This window comes from Hemicordylus capensis, chromosome 5 (assembly GCF_027244095.1).
Source record: "Hemicordylus capensis ecotype Gifberg chromosome 5, rHemCap1.1.pri, whole genome shotgun sequence".
In the NCBI taxonomy this organism is placed as follows: domain Eukaryota; kingdom Metazoa; phylum Chordata; class Lepidosauria; order Squamata; family Cordylidae; genus Hemicordylus; species Hemicordylus capensis.
In genome coordinates, this window is record NC_069661.1 from 234,725,287 (window position 1) to 234,738,200 (window position 12,914).

General features: G+C 45.2%; 1 protein-coding gene across 18 annotated transcripts in view; it reads left to right on the top strand.

Moving 5' to 3' along the window:
- The window catches only part of CAPRIN2 (caprin family member 2), a 62,210-nt gene that overhangs the window by 32,746 nt on the left and 16,550 nt on the right, over positions 1–12,914 (top strand). For 17 of the 18 annotated variants that reach the window (XM_053258535.1, XM_053258538.1, XM_053258537.1 and 14 more), the window contains 5 exons: positions 7,744–7,848; positions 8,576–8,689; positions 9,203–9,352; positions 9,929–10,109; positions 11,596–11,781. In XM_053258535.1, coding sequence (XP_053114510.1) covers positions 7,744–7,848; positions 8,576–8,689; positions 9,203–9,352; positions 9,929–10,109; positions 11,596–11,781 — 736 coding nt within the window. The remainder of the gene's footprint in view (positions 1–7,743; positions 7,849–8,575; positions 8,690–9,202; positions 9,353–9,928; positions 10,110–11,595; positions 11,782–12,914) is intronic. The other variant, XM_053258533.1, reaches the window with a different exon arrangement.

The following is a 12,914-nucleotide window of genomic DNA, read 5'->3' on the forward strand; positions in this document are numbered from 1 at the left end:
GGTATGGATAAGGGGTTTATCTGCTCAAATAAGTCAGATAGTAGACTTTAGATTTGCTTACAGTAGCTCTTTGTAATTCTTTGGATTCTTGTCTGTTTGTACAAGTATCTGATTATGTTAAAGCTCTATAGCTAGATCTGGATAGTGATCCATTGCATTCATAACATTGGGTTCTGCGCCTGTGCAGTGACCTCACGGACCGATTAGCTAGCTCCTCGCGCCACACCTAACTGCCATGCACGAGATTGTGCTCTCCTTATCCCTGGCAGTTGGGGCGTGTCTCTTTCAGTTTCTGTTTGACCGCCATTGCATCAACACGGATTGATTAGCTCCTCTGATAGTTTGCATTTTGGTAAAGGACTTGGAACGGATTAGGACGAAGAATAGGTTTTTGAATATTGGACTGTATATCGGATCTGCATTCTTGGATTATCCTTCTAAGCAAGAAAGCATAAAAACGAACGTTCCCGCTGGACAAGGGGAATGGCTGAGGCTATGTCGGCTAGGGACAAGCCCCAAACAACTTTTAAGCGCTGCTCGGAGTGCAGGGCGAAGTTGCCCTCCACAGATACACATGATTCCTGCTTATTGTGCCTGGGAGAGCAGCATAACCCGGCGAGTTGTAAGATTTGCTCGTCTTTTTCAAAACAAACTTTTAAAAACCGAGTGCTGAGATTGCGGGTGGCACTTTATGACGATGCGCTCCGCCCACCGACGCCAAGACCCTCGACCTCGATGTCGGGAGCCGTTTCGATGCCGACCACGGTGTCGAGTGTGGGTGCTCCTGCGGTGGACCCTGCCGCTGGGCAGTCTAAAGCCACCTTGATGAAAGAGTTCAAGCAGCCGGGAGACATGGGGAAGAAGCACCACCGTCATAAGTGGCATAAGCACAAGTCATCGACGGAGGATGAGCAGGAGACTTCGCCTCCTGGGAAATGAACAAAGAAGACTCGAGTCCATAGTCGAACCCCGTCACCATTGGCGCTCCAGTCTGATTGTGAGGGCTGGGACTCCACGAGATCGGCTGCTTCGACGCTGTGGGTCTCAATGTCAATGGGAAGCCCAAGCTTGCCGCCAACTGGGTCGATGCTGATGACTGCTCCGCTGGAGCCGAGTGCAGCGCTTCCACCTTCGATGTCGATGCTGGACTCGGTGTCGAGTGCACAGGACTTTTTGATGTCGATGCCATGCTCGGTGTCGAACACAGGACACTTCGACGTCGATGCCAGACTCGGTGTCGAGATCGGTATCGAGGGCACAGGACGTATTGATGTCGTTACCGTGCTCAGTGTCGAGATCCCATGTTGAGTCGGGCTTGGTGTCAAGAGATGCTTCAACGCAGAGAGATATTGAGGCGTCGGGCGCAAGACCTCTTCTACAGCGTCGGGGAGCGATGGAGCTAACCCCTGCGCATACCCTGCTGGTGTCTCCTACCATGACTCCAAGACAGGTGTACAGGACTGAGGACTACCTTGATTTTGGAGAGGACACCACAGAGAGGAATGGCAGCGGGTTCGAGAGCGAGAACAGACTTGCTGGCTCTCCTGGACTCGAATGATAGCACGTTGACTGAGTCAACGTTTCATGGCTTCTCAGGGGTCGTCACCGACCAGGGTTCCAGGGGTTTGTCGGTGCCGAATACACCAGCTATTCCCCCGGTACCGAGGACCCCATCGATGTCGCCACAACATGTGCCAGTGCATTTGCCTGCTTTACTGAGACCAGTTCAACGTGTTTCAGTGGCCACGAGTCTGATGCAGGCGCAGAGGCCGCCAATGATGGATAGGGCAACACTAACTGGACCATCTCCGTTATTTGTACGCCCTCCTGCTACGTATTTCTCCCGACTGACCACATCACAGTCCGGACACTTGTGCGGATTCTCACATGCCCCACCAGTAGTTTATCCAGCAGACTACGCAGAATATAAAATCTGGAAGGCACAGCAACAATCAGGGGCCATGACGAGTCAGGCTGCGGTGCCTGCACCTGAGCCTGTGCCCAGGGGGGCAACTGCAACTGCTCCACCGGTGAGACAGCAACAGAAGGTGCCAGTCGTGCCTCTGGAGGTGCTGGATTCGGGAGATGCAGATTCTTCTGATACGTCAGGGTCTGATGAGGACAACCCTTCCATCCCGGATGAGCCACTAGATCCAGAGCTACCATCAGATGTGCCCCCACACACTTCAGTTTTGCCCACTGAGGAATTGAAAGCATACCACATTCAGATTCGTGAAATGGCGGAGGCATTAGGACTTGAGTTAAAGCAACCAGAGTTAGACTTAAAGGACCCTGTTTATAATATGACGGCGTGTGTCAAGGTAGTGCACCCGGTGTCTCTGCCCATGCTACCAGCGATAACAAAAGCAGCGCAAACAGCCTGGGAAGTTTTGCAGATGTCGACAGCTACTTCTCGAAAGCTGGAGGGACTGTATCGGGTGCAAGAGGATGACAATGGCTACCTCATGAAGCACCTGATACCAAATTCATTAGTAATTGAGTGCGCCTCTACTAAAGGCGGGCAACGTCATTCAATGCCCAATGACGAGGGCAGAAAGCTTGATGTGCTGGGCCGGAAGGTCTATGCTACGTCTAGTTTGGCAATTAAGATTGCCGATTACTCTGCGTGCTTGCCACGATATGGACACCACATTTGGGATATGCTGTTTCAGGACTTGGCTACGATGACGCCGGAGGAGTTTCAAGAAAACTTTTAAAAGACTTATGAGAAAGCAACAGTGGTTACAAGACATCTACTGAGCACGTTTAAGCATGCTGTGGAGACGGAGTCTCGTGCAATGACCACTGCGATAACTCTGCATCACCATGCGTGGCTGCGTTCGACAAATTTGCAGCAAGACATGCGCGATAAGGTGGAACATCTACCTTTCGATGGCAAAGGGCTCTTTGCCGAAGCTACTGATTCGTCCATGCAGTCTTGGAAGCAGTCGAAATTCATGGCAAAGACGTTCATGGCGGCTGTAGGAGGTCAGACATCAAGAAACCGCACGTACAGGCATCAGCAAGGCCGGTCTACATACAGACAAGTGAAAAGGGACTACAAAAGGCAGTATAAACCTTTCCAACGTAATAAGCCCTATACCCAACGCCAGAGAGGACAAAAACAAAGCAAGGACCAGCAAAAGCAGTCTTTTTGATTGGAAGGTCCATCCACCTCCTATGCCAACGACAACACAAGATATAGAACCCAAGGCCCACAACATCGGCCTTGTGCAGGTCAGCGCGTCCATCAAGCTGGCAAGCCATGCCCAAGCGTGGCACCATATAACATCAGACCAGTGGGTCTTGAAGATCATAAGGTCTGGCTATGTGATAGAGTTCAAAGCTTTGCCACCCTTTCAGGGGATAACGTATACCAGACCGACCCAGGTACTGATGGAAGAGGTACAGGTGTTGTTGGAAAAGCAAGCGATTGTACCAGTGAGGTGGATGGACAGGCTGCAGGGATTTAATTCCCGTTACTTTCAAATCCCCAAGAAGGATGGGAGGATAAGAGCAATTATGGACTTGAGGAAGTTGAATTTGTATGTGGACACAAGAAAGTTCAGAATGATAACACTGCAGGGCATTTTACACCTTCTAGTGCAGGAAGAGTGGGCCATCACCCTGGACCTGAAGGATGCCTATTTTCATATAGGCATTCGCGAGGAACATCGCAAGTACCTGCCATTCGCCGTAGGAAATACAGCATACCAGTATGTGGTTTTGCCATTCGGCCTATCCACAGCGCCACGGGTATTCACCATAGTTATGGCAACTGTCGTGGCGTACTTAAGAACCAGGGGGATAGTAATTTATCCTTGTTTAGACAACTGGCTTGTGGTCAGCGACAAAAGAGAAGAGCTACTTTCGCAAGTCCAGTGTGTGCTCGATCTCTTGAGGGACTTAGGGGTCACAGTGTACTTTAAAAAATCCAGGTTAGAACCCCGATGACGGGTCGATTACATAGGTGCGGTTTTGGACATGCAGGAAAAGAAGGCTTACCTGCCGGAATCCAGATACATACAGATCAAGGATCTTATACACCTGTTTCAACAGCAACCAATTCAAAGGGCAGTGTCGATACAGAGACTCCTGGGTCTCATGGCCTTGTGCAATGCGACAGTTCACAATACTCGGCTGCGTATGCACACGCTTCAGACTTGGTTTCTGAGAGGCTTCAGCCCAAATCATGACAGTCAACACAAGTGGCTTACACTCCTGAGTGCGGTGCTAAAATCCTTGAAGTGGTGGACAATTCCAACCAATTTACTATCAGGTGTACCTTACCAGCCACTCACTCCCACATGCAGTGTGACAATGGACGCCTCCCTACAGGGTTGGGGTGCGCATTGTCTACACCATCAGATACAAGGACAGTGGTCGAGTCGTCAGGGGAGGAAGCACATAAACTACCTGGAGCTTCTTGCTGTGTTTTTAGCCCTAAAGGCTTTTCAGCCGCTATTGCGGGGAACAGTTGTGCAGATTCACTTGGACAATACCACGGCAATGGCGTACCTAAACAAACAGGGAGGTACAGTGTCTCGGTCGCTATGCGCACTGAGTCAAGACATCTGGAAGTGGTGCATAGCTCGGGACATAACTCTGATGGCATTACACATAAAAGGAGTGGACAATATACAGGCGGATGGTCTCAGCAGATCGCTGCTGCTCAACCAACAGCACGAATGGGAGTTGAATATGATTTATCTAAGAGCCCTGTTCAACGAATGGGGTTGGCCGACCGTGGATCTGTTTGCAATGGCAAAGTGTCCAACATATTGCTCACGTGCAGGTGTAGGCGTGAATTCACGGGGGGACACTTTTCAATTCAGGTGGACCAGGAGCCTTTTTTATCTGTTTCCACCTCAGCTGCTGATATCGAAGGTGATAGCACAGTTGCTCAGAGATGCCACGAGGGCCATCTTGATAACACCATGGTGGCCCAGACAACAATGATTCTCAGCAGTGCTGCGTATGTCGAAAGGGGTCTACCACAAGTTTCCCAACCGGCCAGACTTGTTGTCGCAGAACTCTGGAGCGATACGGCACCCCCAAGTGGAAACACTACGCCTGACAGCGTGGTGCATAGGTTACTAAAGAAAATACTGCTAAATAATAGGAAGAGGTCCACATGCCTCAATTATAACAGTAAGTGGAAACGTTTTAAGCTATATGCCAAGAAGCATAGTTTTTCCCCAAGAAGGGCAACTGTTACACAGATATTGTTGTATATGACAACCCTTAAGATGACAGGCCTGGCAAATGCGTCCTTGAAGGTTCACTTGTCAGCGATCTCTTCGGAGCATAAGGGTTGGAACAAGTCTATGGTGTTTTCCCATCCGGAGTGCAAAAAATTCCTCAAGGGCTTAAATAATTTGTTTCTGCTGGTTCGCTGCCCACAACAGTGGGATTTAACTTGGTACTGCAGGCACTGACTCAACAGCCATTTGAACCCATAGCTGCAGCTTCCTTGCGTCTACAGACTTTAAAAACTGCCTTCTTGATAGCGATCACGATGGCGCGGAGAGTGAGTGAATTGGCTGCTCTCAGGATGGACCGGCCATTCATGCAAATCTATCCACATAAGGTCACTCTCCGTTTGGATCCAAGATTTCGCCCCAAGGTGACAACAGATTTCCACATCAATGCAGATATAATTCTTCCAACTTTTTTTCAGAGGCCGGAGTCTAGCATAGAAAAGGATATGCATACTCTGGATGTGCGGAGAGCGCTCTTGTACTACCTGGATGCTACACGGTGTATTCGACGCACTAAGAAACTGTCCTATACAGGGGAACCTCTGAGGGTAGGCCGGTCTCACGGCAAAGGTTGGCTCAGTGGGTCGTACAGGCAATCAAACTTGCCTATACTGTTCAGGGGAAAGTTCCTCCGGGGACTGTTACAGCGCATGTTACAAGAGCCTACGCGTCCTCTGCAACGGACTTAGCAGGTGTACCATGAGGGATATCTGCAAGACAGCGACCTGGTCGTCAAGTCAACCCTTCATACGACATTATGCGTTGGATCTTCGACAAACAAAAGGAGGAGAGTTTGGGCGGGGCGTACTGAAGCGGGTCCTGCCATGAATGCTACCCACCACCAGGGTAACAGCTGACTACTCACCCAGTGTTATGAATGCAACGGATCACTATCCAGATAAACAGGTTGCTCACCTGTAACTGATGATCTGGAGGTGATCTGTTGTATTCATAAGACCCGCCCGTACCTCCCCACGATGTAAGAGCAGGACAAGGTTACCTAGCAACGTCAAGAAGACAACTGACGGTCCACCAGAAACTGAAAGAGACACGCCCCAACTGCCAGGGATAAGGAGAGCACGATCTCGTGCATGGCAGTTAGGGGTGGCGCAAGGAGCTAGCTAATCGGTCCATTAGGTCACTGCGCAGGCGCAGAACCCAATGTTATGAATACAACGGATCACCTCCAGATCATCAGTTACAGGTGAGCAACCTGTTTATCCTACATAAATTTTTTCCCTTTGCTAGCAATATGTAGGTCACTTTCAGATCAGGAGTGAGTTTCCATGTTGGGAAAAGCTATGATGTGCATCTGACAGGTGTCTTCTGGGCTGGTGTTCGGTCAGTGTACAATTGAATTCTGTGGCTCCATGTATATGTTGGAACCAGGGGTGTAGCAAGGTTGGAGTGGGCCCTGGGACAAAAAGTGAAGATGGGCCTCTTGCCGCCCCCCCCCCACCATTTTGTAGAGTTGAGGGAGAGAGCAAGCTGTCAGACCCCCTCCCTCAGGGGCCCAGGGACATTTGTCCCTCCTTGTTCAAATATAGCTATGCCTTGGTTGAAACTATTGCAACCAGTTTCAGATATGGCCAGACCTTAGTTTGGATGTCAGTGTGCTCTGGGCTCATGTGCTCTCTCTTCTTGTGTACTCAGATTCCTTCTCTCAATTTCTGATCTGTGGTATGATGTAATGTCTGCCTAATAAAGACATTACTGCAAATTAGGTACGTTACAAATTACTAACCAGGGAGGAAAGGAATTGGGGTGTGTTTAGGAAGGAGCAAAAAGCCTGTTCCCAGCAGCCAACCCATGGCTGGTGACTGAACAGGGACTGAGTAGTGAACACTTTTGAATTCATTGCTATAAACAAGTAGAAAATATTCTTTTTCTCTATGTAAAATATTCATGGTAGCTGGCAGTGCAGGCTGGGGCAGGGGGAGCGGAAGGCAGAGTATACCTGGTAAAATCTCCTGCTATTGGCCAACCAGCATGTGTATCAGCCAGCTGAGTGGTGAGGGTGGGTTGCACAGCTAGTTAGCTGTGCAAGATACTGGGCATTAAAGGCATACTCCATCTTCTGCCATGCCTCAGCCCCACTGGTAGCTGGAAATGCTTCATTGGTACACACAACTTTATTCTCAGGCCTAAACTAGCAGTGTGCTTTTATTCATAAGCTTTCCTTTTTGTCCAGAAATAGGGTTGCAATGCACCTCGCAGTCATGTAATACAGATTTTAGGTTCATGGCTGAAAGTAAGCTTGGGACTCTCTAAAGTAGTCTGAACTCCAAATTAATGTGCAGGAATACTGTTTCTACCACTATACCAAAATGATTCAAGGGACCATCTAGTGGCAAACTTTTGCATTGGCTGAAACAATCTTCATACTCATATGGGGTTTCTTATAGCTTTTTGAGAGCTGTTTAAACTACTTGAATTCTGCCTTATTTCTAGCACATGACAGTATATGCACTTTTATGAACAGGTTTCTGCTTCTCCTATGACCTTTCATGGCTCAAACACATCATTGGCTTCTAACAATACACTATCTGGTTCTGAAACCGAACTTGGGACACCACAGACACCACAGGTAAACCAAGACCAGATAGCTTTTTTTCAGGACAATGGATAACTTCATTTCAGCTAGAGCACTTGGTAAATTTGCAGTATGAGACATATTCTTCAGTGTTGAGCTATGAAGCAGGGAAACTGATAAGACTAAAAAAATGTGCGTAGTTCTGAATACAGCGTATACAGCTGCTGTTACAGCTTTGAACACAGGTGATACAGCTTGTCTGTGTTTACAACACTTGGGAATGGACTTGGATTCATTTGCCTTGACTTCACTCCTCTAATGGAGATTTGGTGGTTAGGAGAAATAAGTGAAATGCAACTGATGTATACCAAATTGTATCATTTTAAAAATTCAAACAAGCACTCTCACTTAGAGTAGGGAAAGTATCTCTGCCTGTTGGCCATTATAGCACAATGGGATTTAAAGATGGACTGCCTTTGATTCCTATCAAAGACCTCAGATCAGTATAGAGGCTTAAGGCATGTACAGATGATATAACGAAAAATGAGCTTTATATCTAGTACCTGCCTCCATCTAGCACCTGGCCATATTATTGCGAGCTCTCACCCAAGCTTTTAACTGGCCTTGTGGTATTAAACTGTCTTAAGCTTTTAATTCCTGTTTTAGTTTGTTTTATGTTGATGTAAACCATACAGAGATGGAAGTTTGGGACAGTATATAACTACAAATTAAATAAAATATTTAACATATTTTGATTAGTTTCATCTGGTTGTGTCTCCAGATATCTGTTCCACTTTCTCAAGAGTCTGAGAATTTTGGTTCATCTCAATCTTTGTATCAGGCAAGCCAATGCATTTCTGAGCCCTTAATGCCCCAAAAGAGTGACACTGCCCAGGTGAGTTCAATGTACTTTTCAGATTTTGATATGTGTTAAATAGAAGTTATGGACTTTAGGAAACATCTTTCTATGCTGTTAATGCTAGAGAAACTGCTACATAATATAGATTTAGAAAACCATCCCAACTAATAGCCAGTTGTCAGTATTTCACTGGGAGGGAAAGCAAAGTAAACTTTGCTTTAAAAAGCAACTTTATCATGCCTTTAAACCTAGCTTATAAGCTTTAATATGACACCAAAGTTCAATTACATAAGGATCTGTGTTCATGTTGGCTTTTGCATATAAACATTTAAGAGGTAATGTGTCTAGTTCAAACATGTTTGACATAGTCAGCAGAGATGGATAGGAATACTGAGTGCACAGCAAGATTCAAACTGTAAGCAGAAGCTATTCTGTTCTTTGCTATGTTCCAACTGTTGGCCTGCGGAAACTACTGATGTTTGACAGTACAGGGTTTGACAACTTAATGCTTCCTACTAGAATGACTGTAACATGATTCTGTTCCTCCAGGCACCTATTCCTCCAAGTGAATCACAGATACCATTGGCACCATCTAGTACTGCCATGTCACCAGTACCCCAGGGAAAAGTGTTCCAGTCTCCTCCAGCAAGTAGCAGTTCAGTTAGCATGAAAGCAGCTCCCTTTCAGGCTATGCAGACTGTAAGTATGTTGGCAAATGTAACTAGATAAGAGCGGGGAAACTAGAGTTGAAGGAGCAGGAGCTAAAGCTAGTCTTTCCTGACAGATGGTAGAGTGCTTTAGAGCTGTCTGCATGTTATGCAGAGAGGATGTGTAACCTGAAAAATAGCTCTGCCAGACCGATGATGTAAATATTTACTACAAGTATTTCAGAGAAGCTATACATGGAGGACCCCTCACTACTCCATCCTGCAAAAACTAGTTATACTTAGACCTTGTTGTTGAATTGCTATGTTATGGTTCCTACTAAAAACTGCAATGGGGAATAGAAGCTCACTGAAGACTACCAGCTTTTACTCCAGTCTGAAGTTTAATTAGCTGAGAGGATAATGCTGTATGGCTAAGGCAGTGGACTTGCCAGGAAGATAGCTTAAAATTCTAGTGAAAATGGGTGGTGGGGTGAATACTTCAGTTTCTGCTTTGTAGACTACACACCAGTGTAAGCTAGAATAGTAAAACTCTGGTGGTTCTTGTGGCATATAGACGCTAAACACAGTAACATTCAATATGATTGCTTAATTATGTACCCTATTCCAGGTGTTCAAAGTGAATGCACCTTTGCCACCTCGTAGAGAGGATATAAAAGACAATATTCCACATTCCACAGCATATAATCAGAACTTTTCTACAGCAAGTACACAGACTCCACCTCACTGTAAATCACAGTCTACTCAAAATGCTGAACAAACTACTTTTTCTCAAGAGTCTTTGCCAAATGGTAAGAACTGTGGTACAAGAATACTCACTGAGGAGACAAATGATGTAAGGTGATGGAGTGCCCCAATATGATTTGTACCCCAGTGATTTGTGTTTTCTGATACTTAAGCCAAATGATCTTAAATTGCAACTGGCTAGAAGGACAGGCAACAGAGGTCTGAGACAAGTGGAAGCTTACCAGTATCCAGTTGCCTATCCCTAGGGGAAATGAAAAACCATCTAAGCTTATTTTTTGTGCAGCAATCTTAAAGGAAGCCTGAGTGCTCATTCAGATCTGAATTTTGCATTGCATGGGGGAAGCTTCACTTCTAGCTAAACCCTTTTGTAATGGACCAAACCCCACTTCTCTTGTCACCCGCTTTCAGCTACGTCTCTGCCTACGTCTAACTGAATTAGAAACAAACTTTCCCCAATTGAATCATGGGAACCGATATAATCAGAGCTATGCCAGAATTTCATTTCATGTTGCAGTTTTAGAACTGCCCAAATTCCTCCCTCCCTCCTGACTGCTAGGTTTTGCTTTGTTCAGGTTTTGCAGTGCTATGGTGAGTGACTGGCATTCTGAATCAGTTTCAGGCAGTATGTTCTGATCAAAGTGTGTGTGGTGTGTGATGCCTGTTCTGATAGTTGCTACCTTGCATGCGGGATTAGTGCTGGGGAGTCTGTGCCTCAACAGTGCTAGTATCCCTTGAATTGGAAGTCCCTTTATAATTATGCCTAATAGGCTACCTTGCTGCTACAATCATTCCTGGCTATCTTGAGATTGGAAGTACCTCTAAACACATCAACACTAAGGAATTAGACTTCCTGTACCCTGTCCAGACATCCTTGTTCCCAAGGGTAAGGCAGAATGTATACTTCAGTGAATTTCACACTAGTTCATTGTAAACCTCAACTCATAACGAATAATTTTGGCTGTCATAGATATGTGGCCTTTAATGCTGGTCTCAAATGGAAGAAAACTAGTTTTCCCTTGGAAATTGCATGGGTATGCAGCATGGACACATGTCAACATGCATATACTGTTCAGCAGAGGCCCATTTACTTGTAGTGTAGTAATATATGAAGCAGTTTTCTGACAAAGCAGCAGTCATGACAGTAGCAAATAAAAAAATTGCCCCCTGAGCATGTCAAACTTGATGGCTAAACTGACAAAGTAAAATATGGAAAGATGTGTATTAACTTTCCCATAGTTTTCATTATTGGACACATGTCAGTTTTGATGCAAATCTATCCATGTAGAAGTTCAGTCTAGCAAAGTTCGAGTCAGTGATAACTTTGACTGTCCTGCACATCAGCTTCTTCCTTAAATAATCCAAGATGATGGTGGTAGATACGTCTTAGGTGTTAGAAGCAAAGACTTAGAAACAGACCTGAAAGATTTTAGCTGTAGTCTTTAGTAAACTTTTGTCATTCTAAGGGAAAACTCATTCTATTTTTGTGGTGGATCATATGAATGACTTCAAAGATTTTTTCCTTATCTTAAGCAGCTAATTACCAGGCTGAGGGAGCTGTTCCTGTAAGCAATGGTAGCCTCACCTTTTATGCAGCACAGACAACCACTCTCCCTAGACCACCTCAACCTTTTGTCACAAGCCGTGGATCAGTTAGAGGCCCCCTCAGAGGTGCAAGATCAGTAACCAACTCATATCGCTCTCCCAGTGGCTATAAAGGTATGTACAGTATATCTGAAAATACTTATTGATGTGTTGACTTGAGAAGAATAGAATAAAGCCATGCAGTTAGAGCCTTGTACTAATGTGATAAAATAGAGGCTGCAAAAGTCATGTGAAACTTGTAGAATATTGGCATCGTTACTTCAGTTTTGCATGAAAGTAATTTGCACTAAATACAGTAGTATTTAGTAGTAAAAACAGAACCAGCTGAAAGTTCAAAGCAGCAACTGGCTGACATTAAGCTGGATGTAGTCACAACTGGGAACACTCATGAAACTGGTGTTTCCAGCTCACCATAGACAATTCAGAATCAGTTCCAACTGGGTTTTGGAAATGACACAACTAAGATGCAGAGCCAATTAAAGCGTTACTTCATTTTGGGGAGACAGCAGTCTTCAAGATAAGTAAAGCATACCTTAAATATGAAGATAACCCTAAAAGGTAAACTGTAAAATGCTGAATTTCCAGATACTGGTTGATGATTTCTACACTTTGCCATTTCAAAACATCTTGTTTGGGGACATATTGGAAGATAGCATGAAGGTTTTGATTGCTTAGAAAACTTGAACTATTCAGTTGTTGCTATAGCCAGTTAATGGTCTAGCTGTCTTTGAGAAAGCAGTACATCTCTGTGTGAACATTCTGTACCTTTTCTTAGCTTGTTTCAGTCCTATTTTAAAGTAACTACCATAGTCCAGAAGAGTGTCCTCAAAGTAGTAATTGAGAGAATAGCATAGGTTCCTGTATTGTGTTCTGGAAATGGCTAGAGGTTCTACAAGCTTATTTGGACCACAGTTGCTGATCTGCTTTTATTGATGCACACTACTAGTTCTTTCCCAACTTTCTGAATACACAAAAGTTCATGTAAAGGGCTGGTATTAACTTGTATGAGAAATATAACTCATGAAGGTGTAGTCAGTGGGTGGCCATGGACTGGATCTGACCTCTGGCTCTGGTAAAGCTTGCTCACAGTTTCTTTTAAAGAGAAGTTCTGAACCTAATGTATTTGGTTCTTATGTAATATGCAAATGTATATAAGTGTAAAGCTATACCTTTACACATGACTTTCATTACTGTGGAGGCCTTAACTGCTAGGTGCATCAGCATGATTATGAAGCTGCACTCTGAGC